At 39.2% G+C, this 8873-nt stretch overlaps 1 protein-coding gene across 1 annotated transcript; it reads left to right on the top strand.

Annotated features, from left to right (window-relative positions):
* Positions 1–1741: 1741 nt before the first annotated feature.
* On the top strand, positions 1742–3093 carry LOC145987565 (protein GVQW3-like). Its single transcript, XM_083121913.1, has 2 exons — positions 1742–2342; positions 3086–3093. Exons 1-2 carry the CDS (start codon positions 1742–1744, stop codon positions 3091–3093), a joined length of 609 nt encoding a protein of 202 aa, XP_082978039.1.
* The last annotated feature ends 5780 nt before the right edge of the window (positions 3094–8873 follow it).

An 8873-nucleotide genomic window follows, 5' to 3' on the forward strand; every position in this document is an offset into this window, starting at 1 on the left:
TTTGACCAAGTCTGGTGCACGTAAAGTAGCTTTGGGTTTATCTAGCACCCTAATTGCGCTCGGGGTGATTATGAAAAGTTTAATTTTTGTTTTCCTTTGGAAAATGTCTTTAGAATTTAACGTACCAACAATTTTAACAAGGTAGAGTCAACTTAAGAATATATCACCCAGCGAGACGCGGGGAAACGCGGCAACAGAACGGTTTAACACCCACTACAGCGGAACCGAAGCGCGGAATTTCCGTGCCAGAAGCAGTGTTGCCAATCTCCGAATGCAGGATTTCCCTTTTACCAGTGCAAAATTTCCCTTTTTCGACCTAAATTTCCCTCGATTTTAAAAGCACATTTGAAGCTGTATCTTTGTATTACTATAACTGTTAATCAGGACCGTATATAAGAGGTTTCAGTGGGTTCAAACCCCCCACTGAATAAATTACTAGAAACTGATCATAGTTTCATAATGTAATTATCCTAAAATAAACATTTGAATTTTAAAATAAAACACTAATGTATTGAAAAAATTCCCAAACCAAAAAATTTTTCGTCTGCGGCGCAATGATTGTCGGACTTTGAAACCCACCCATTGTCAAAGATTAGCTAGGGGCCTGCTGTTAATATTTTTCTTTTGACGCCTGTTTTGCCTGAGGAACAAACTTTATTATTATTAAATATATATGAAAATCATAAAAGTGTGAAGTAATGGGCAGCCACTCAATACGAAATTTTTTCACATGTTTCCCAGATATCTTTTCATCCGCAGATAAATCCCCACGACGTTTTCTAACCTTTTTGGGAGTTGCAGGTAGCTTCCTATCAGTCACCTCTTCCATTCTCCTTGCATCGACACAGGACACACAAAGAGAATAGGATTACAAGTGTATACTTTTTGGTCACACACACAGCCACTATGACACGTTCTGAAATGATGGATGGAACAAAGAATGAAGTTGAAAATCGCGTCCCAAATTCTTTCCAGGTGCAGCGCGGCTCATGCCTTGAGGCCTTTCTAGGAAACGCGACAAATGTAAGACTGACCGGTCAAGGTCATCTATAACAGGGAGAAAGAAAGCTTACTGAAAAGTGTCACTGTTGCTAACTATTTATTTGGAAAAAATACACGCTGAAAAACATATTTTCGAACTTTTTAAAAGAATGAAACGAAAATGTGAGTTTAAATTTCCCTGTTTTTTAGCTATTTTTCATTAAATTTCTCTTTTCCCTTTTCACCCTCAAATTTCCCTGTGCCGAGGGAAATTTCCCTTCTTTTGGCATCACTGGCCAGAAGTGTGCATGTTTCTAGGGTCGAAAATGCCCGTTAGCCGCCTCTTCAAATGCCCTCTCGTGTAATTCCGCGTCTCTTCGTTTAACTCCCGCAAGCGTCATGCTCGGCCCCGCTGTAGAAGAGCATGGAAAATGTTCCGCTTAGCTGCGTGGTTCGGAGCGTGGCTGCGCGGTACATGGGCGGACTACCCTCGGAAAGGCACGTGGATCGGGTAGGACCGTTTCCGGTGTCTCAGTGGGCGTTAAGCTTTACTCGCTACAACAAACATGATTTCTTACAAATCAAAAAGACGATAATACAAGGTCCATTCAATAAATAACCGGAAAAGTTGTATAAAAAATCGAAAATACGACCATGTTTGGTGTTTCTTTGTTATTTTGTGGTGGCGTCCTAGAACTATTAACAGATGAGTCTGGCACGCCTGCCTCGCCATTGGGGTGCTGGGAATCAATGAAACAAGATGGCGGTACCCTTGCACGTTTGCACCAACTTGGAGCAGCGAAGTGTCATTAGATTTCTGTTAGCTGAAGGGTTGAAACCAATCGAAATTCACCGTCGGATGGCAGTGCAATATGGTGAAAGCTTTTTGAGTCGAACACAAGTGTACGAGTGGGCAGAGAAGTTCAAAGAGGGTGTAACAAGTGTTCAAGATTCGCCACGTCCAGGACGCTCTGTCTCTGCAGTCACGGAGAACAACATTGCGAGAGTTGACGAGTTGATACGGGAAAACAGGCGTATTACGGTGAGTGAGATTGCATCAGAAATGAACGTTAGTGTCGGATCAGCCCACCATATTGTTCATGACGTACTGATGTTCCAGAAAGTGTGTGCAAGGTGGGTTCCAAAACATTTGACACCAGAAATGAAAGAAAAGTGCATGGATGTGTACTGGGAGCTTTTGCGACAGTGCGAGGCTGAAGGGGAGGCATTTCTTCACCGTATTGTCACGGGAGATGAAAGTTGGATACATTTTTACGAACCTGAACGAAAGCGGGCTACAATGGAGTGGCGACATTCTTCATCTCCAAGACCCAAGAAGGTGCGAGCTAAAAGAAGTGCTGGTAAGGTCATGTTGACTTTGTTTCGGAATCGTAAGGGAACAATTCTTGAACATTACATGTCGAGAGGTCAAAATGTAAACAGTGTGACATACGCAAACCTTATGCGTGAAAATTTGAAACAAGCAATTTTGAAGAAGCGACGTGGTCTGGTGACCAGTGGCGTACTGTTGCTGCATGACAACGCGAGACCACACACTGCTAGAGTCACATTAGTTACCATCAATGATCTAAAGTTCGTCTGCTTACCCCACCCCCATACTCCCCGGATCTGGCACCTTCAGATTATCACATTTTTGGTCCAGTTAAAGACACTCTTAGTGGCTCAAGGTTCGAGGATGATGAAGACGTCCAGGCAGCAGTGCATGACTGGTTACGCACACGCCCAAAAGAATTCTTTGCACGTAGAATTGAGAGGCTTGTGGAGCGCTGGTGTAGGTGCATTGAACTTGAGGGGGACTACGTTGAATAATTATCATGTGTTGTATTCCATTCTAATAATAGATTCTGTAGAATAAAATATTTCCGGTTATTTATTGAATTAACCTTGTATTAGCGTAATGTTTTTTTAAGAATCTCCCAGAAATGGCGTATTTAGTTAATATTAACCCTGGTAACAATCAAACTATTATATTATCTATTGTATTATCATTACTCCTTGATCACTTAAGGTTATGCGGAACTGAAACGGCTGATAAACCGTTGGTGACGATATTCTTCTACATCTTTTTTTTTTATTTTCTCAGATCTCTGAATTTCAAGTGTTTTCAGGTGCGATAACAGACAATGCGTCTAGCTGTTCTTTCGAAAACAACTCAGCACAGATAGTAACACTGAGATGATAAGTAGAATCTAAATTTATATTGGGTTTTCCCAAATTACTATGAACAATATAAATTAGATAACACAGCTAACGGCAGCGTACCTCTATTATGTCAACGAAAAGAGATCAAACTACTCAAATAGTGGAATAGCTATGTACACTCATCATCGAAGAGGAAGAAAAGCAAACGCGAATAACAAAAGTACTGACAATATAATAATTATGAGTACCCCTATAAGCTATCGACGATTAATGTTGTTTCGAGTTGGTAAGAGGGACTGTAAATCATTTCTGGAAGACAGTGGCGTGCCCAGGATTTTCGAAGCAGTCGGGGTTAGATATACTTTTTTTTAGTGTTCAGTCCTAATTTTGCCATCTTTTCCGGTCTTTGCTGTTCTTCTTTTTGGGAATACTGTGCCAAAGAGAGAATGACCCCCACCCAACCCCCTTCCCCCTCAAGAGCACTGATCTTGAGTTCTGATTCTGACATGAGCGTTTCTTTGCGTTCCTTCATTTTTCATCCATTAAATTAATAACTTCTAAAATTAATTATCTTACGTTGACACGACAAGATTAATTTCTTAGCACGAACGTCCAATAAATTAATTAGATTTGTTTTGATAGGAACAGCAGCCGCCAATAGATATTAAGTTATGTAGAATATGAAATTTTGATGGCCCCTTAGTTACAGCTCCGATTTGCATCCGTCGTTTCTGGCAGTCGCAAAAGTAGAACACTATACCGGGTTCACAGTCCTCATTTGGGGCTCGAATCATCATTTGGGGCTCAGTGTTGCCAACTCACCCCACGAAAATTTCACCAACTGATATTTTGAAGCTTTTTGAGGGGAGTTGGCAACCTCACACAAGCAGTGTTACCAACTCGGCGTAGCTTTTTGGGTGTTAACCCCAGTGTTTCTCGGCGTAGCCTTTCACGGTGTATAATTTTTTAGTTTTTTTGTGTGTGTGTACATCGGGCGAGGCGTAGCCTTTTGGGTGTTAACCCCACTAGCCTTAGCGTACATAGTTCTGAATTTTTTGAGGCTCATTTGAGACTCGTCGTAGCTTTTGATGTACAGAGGGCACAGGGCAACACTCTGTAGCTTTTTATGAGGGGGACCTATTGCCCCTTGTTATATTTGGCAACTCTATTGGTTTGAGGGGGTTTTTGCCAACCCATCCGAAGATTCCACTATATCTTTCACTGGCTAAGCTAACCTACAAATAGTGGCAGCACTGACTTATAAACCCACTGGGTCCTCTTGGCATGTTTTTTCATGATGTGTTGCTAGGCTATTGAGCATCTTGGCGTATACAATATATATATTTTGAGAGGGGGGTTATGGCTTTTTATGCTGTACGAATACTGGAAGCTTGACAGTGACAACCAACAGAGTAGGTAAACCTACATCCAGGAACTGGCAACACTAGTTTCTGACAGTGAATTTGAAATAAAATATTAAACAAAATACATGAGTAAGCACTGTGAGTACAAATAGTACTAGTGTTATGCCCGCAACTCCAACTGGGCAACTGGGGGGAAATAATTGTACAACAATTTGTACCTAATTGTACAATACTTGTACCTAATTGTACAACTTAGGCCGTGTCCGGATTGGCAAGCGCTCCGTACTGTTCTCTCCTGTTGTTCTCGCGTGCCGTCGAAGTCACGTCCAAGTCGTCCGAATCTGCATGTCCTCTTGTAGTATGGTTGTTATTTTTCCCGCCAGGTGTCAGCCCGAACTTCACCCACAGCGCTCTGGGGCGCAGGCGCACCGCACGGAAGCAGAAGGCAGACGCCAAACAAACATCACAATGATTTCCACCTATTTACTAGTTATATTAAAAATGTAACGTGCTACTTTATTATTTACAATTTTTCTACATTCAGTATTATCGATAAACTGTTAAAGTATCACTGAGTTTTACATCGTCTAATCAGTAAATGTTGTCTGTACAAAGTGAAAGTAAGAATATGGCTGCCAAGCGCAGGGTCACGGCGAGTTCAAGCGTGCATCTGTCGCGCCTCTCTACTCTCCCCTCCAACTCCACGTTTGCCGCGAATTCAGACAACAATGAAAGCACGTGTTTTTACGTTCTCGTAATACTAACCTTGCTCCACTGATTTTAAATTGCTTCCATCCGCTTTTTTTTTTCTGTGTTATTTCTGTATGCACGCAAACATTCGCTTTCAATAGTATTATCGCTCAGAAGCAGAAGGAGTGTTAGTATAGCAGGCTCCGAGTTTACAATTTATTAAATTAAACAATAATTTATGTAAAAATATACTTGTACTTACCGAACACAAAATAAAAACACATGTGAATGTTTGCGTGTGTTTATGTTATATGACGACTGAGTAAAAAATAATGTTGACTCCCCGAAAGATAAAGTTCCTAGTTCGACATCAGATGGATGCAAATTTTATGTTTTGCTCTCCAAAATCTTGATTTTATGTTTGTGCTATTTGTTATACAGCAGAGGAGAAGAGGGGGGAGAGAGGAGGTACTATCAGCGTTATTTATTAGCAAACAATAGAAATAAAAAGTAGGTCAAACTTTTTCAATACCCAAACATTTTAAACGTCCTCGCGTAATAATACGATCTAGCTCAAGACGTTTAAAAGAGTACTCTTAGTCGACGAAGCTAATTGCTAGGGCCCTTATATTACTAAAATATTCTTTAATTTGCATATTTCTCATACCGCCATATGTTGTTCTAGTTGACTTCTTCCAAAAAAATGCTAATTAGCGAGAGTTAATTAAGCAAGGCAAGTAAAAGAAGCAAAATAGAACAACATATGCCGGCGTGAGAATATGTAAAAAATCGATTCAGAGGTGGATCGATTTAAAATTGGGGGATATTTTGCATTTTTTCCCTATAATATACAAAACATTTACCGTACATAATTTTTTCTATTTACAACAGTATAAAATAAAAGGAATATGTGACAATATCCATATTAACCCATCCGCATACTATTTAAATGCCAATTTTTTGCCATGAAATACTATTTAAATTTGGCTATCTCCCGTGAAGGTTACACAGAGACAAGACAACCTTTTATATTTTTTCTGCCACAGCCACCTCTTCGTTACTTTCACTATATTCTTCAATTTCAATAATATAAAATAAACCCCTGTGTTCATCTCCTGTTCCAAAATCCACATTTTTCTCTTTAAACATACACGTCATAGATTTGAAAGATCATACAACCTCTACCATCTATTGAATGAAAAAGGAACTACGTGATGAAAAATCAGGAACCCGATGGAAAAAGAGAGCTCTACGGAAATTGACGCTCTTAACAATATTGTACGCCCGTGAAAATTACATATAAATAAGACTTAAGCGTATTATCTGCTTTCATGTGAAATTTTACCAACCTGTGAGCTGCAGTGTTTAGATGACAAGCGACTTGCTCAAATATGATACTGTTGACAATATTGTACGCCCGTGAAAATTACATATAAATAAGACTTAAGCGTATTATCTGCTTTGATGTGAAATTTTACCAACCTGTCAGCTGCAGTGTTTAGCTGACAAGCGACCTGCTCAAATATGGCGCTTTTGACAATATTGTACACCCGTAAAAATTACATATAAATAAGACTTAAGCGTATTATCTGCTTTGATGTGAAATTTTACCAACCTGTCAGCTGCAGTGTTTAGCTGACAAGCGACCTGGTCAAATATGGCGCTTTTGACAATATTGTACGCCCGTAAAAATTATATATAAATAAGACTTAAGCGTATTATCTGCTTTGATGTGAAATTTTACCAACCTGTCAGCTGCAGTGTTTAGATGACAAGCGACCTGCTCAAATATGACGCTTTTGACAATATTGTACGCCCGTAAAAATTATATATAAATAAGACTTAAGCGTATTATCTGCTTTGATGTGAAATTTTACCAACCTGTCAGCTGCAGTGTTTAGCTGACAAGCGACCTGCTCAAATATGACGCTTTTGACAATATTGTACGCCCGTGAAAATTACATATAAATAAGACTTAAGCGTATTATCTGCTTTGATGTGAAATTTTACCAACCTGTCAGCTGCAGTGTTTAGCTGACAAGCGACCTGGTCAAATATGACGCTTTTGACAATATTGTACGCCCGTAAAAATTATATATAAATAAGACTTAAGCGTATTATCTGCTTTGATGTGAAATTTTACCAACCTGTCAGCTGTAGTGTTTAGCTGACAAGCGACCTGCTCAAATATGACGCTTTTGACAATATTGTACGCCCGTAAAAATTATATATAAATAAGACTTAAGCGTATTATCTGCTTTGATGTGAAATTTTACCAACCTGTCAGCTGCAGTGTTTAGATGACAAGCGACCTGCTCAAATATGACGCTTTTGACAATATTGTACGCCCGTAAAAATTATATATAAATAAGACTTAAGCGTATTATCTGCTTTGATGTGAAATTTTACCAACCTGTCAGCTGCAGTGTTTAGCTGACAAGCGACCTGCTCAAATATGGCGCTTTTGACAATATTGTACGCCCGTGAAAATTACATATAAATAAGACTTAAGCGTATTATCTGCTTTCATGTGAAATTTTACCAACCTGTCAGCTGCAGTGTTTAGATGACAAGCGACCTGCTCAAATATGATACTGTTGACAATATTGTACGCCCGTAAAAATTATATATAAATAAGACTTAAGCGTATTATCTGCTTTGATGTGAAATTTTACCAACCTGTCAGCTGCAGTGTTTAGATGACAAGCGACCTGCTCAAATATGATACTGTTGACAATATTGTACACCCGTAAAAATTATATATAAATAAGACTTAAGCGTATTATCTGCTTTGATGTGAAATTTTACCAACCTGTCAGCTGCAGTGTTTAGCTGACAAGCGACTTGCTCAAATATGATACTGTTGACAATATTGTACACCCGTGAAAATTATATATAAATAAGACTGAGGCGTATTATCTGCTTTGATGTGAAATTTTACCAACCTGTCAGCTGCAGTGTTTAGATGACAAGCGACCTGCTCAAATATGACGCTTTTGACAATATTGTACGTATATTGTATTGTATAGGAGACTAGAAGCATATAATTTGACGAAAAAAAAACCAAGTAAGGTCATAGAGAATAGTTAATAGTTAAAAAAAAAAAAGTTAACAATTATATTTTGTATTGCACAGCATTGGGTATTAAATAACATACCCCCAAAAAATCTCTGCATTATGCGTTCTGTAAAAAATTGTCCTACGTGCCAAACTGCTGTGTCAAGTAAACATTTTCAAAGACACTGTCGTACTTGTGTGCCGGAAAAGCGAATATGTGCAACCAAACTGTGCTCTAAGTGTGGAAAAAATATTTCTATTGCCAACTTCAAGCGACACCAGCTTACTTGCAAGAGCACTGGAACATCTCTACCGCAACCTTCCAAGCGAAAGGTAGAAGTAACCTCCCTCGATGCATTGCCACCTGCCAAACGCGTCAAGCTGGCGAAGAAAGCAGACCGGTTTGCGTTTGAGCATTTATTAGAAGATTTTGACATAACATCAAACAGCTTCTGTGATGTGCGCAGTTTTCTGGGGAGCGAGCGAGCTAAGATAATATCCATCCTCAACGATGCATTGGCCACACACTCCACTAAATTCTATGCTGTGCTATGCTGCAAGTATAAGAAACCGTCTGATGAAATATATAAATTCTTCCATGCCACAAAAGCAAAAATA

The sequence above is a fragment of the Lepisma saccharinum genome, chromosome 5 (genome assembly GCF_977018435.1).
Source record: "Lepisma saccharinum chromosome 5, izLepSacc3.1, whole genome shotgun sequence".
NCBI lineage: Eukaryota > Metazoa > Arthropoda > Insecta > Zygentoma > Lepismatidae > Lepisma > Lepisma saccharinum.

What these genes read in the sequence shown, in the direction of transcription:
- LOC145987565 (XM_083121913.1), top strand. Translation starts at nt 1,742, where the DNA reads ATGGCGGTACCCTTGCACGTTTGCACCAACTTGGAGCAGCGAAGTGTC.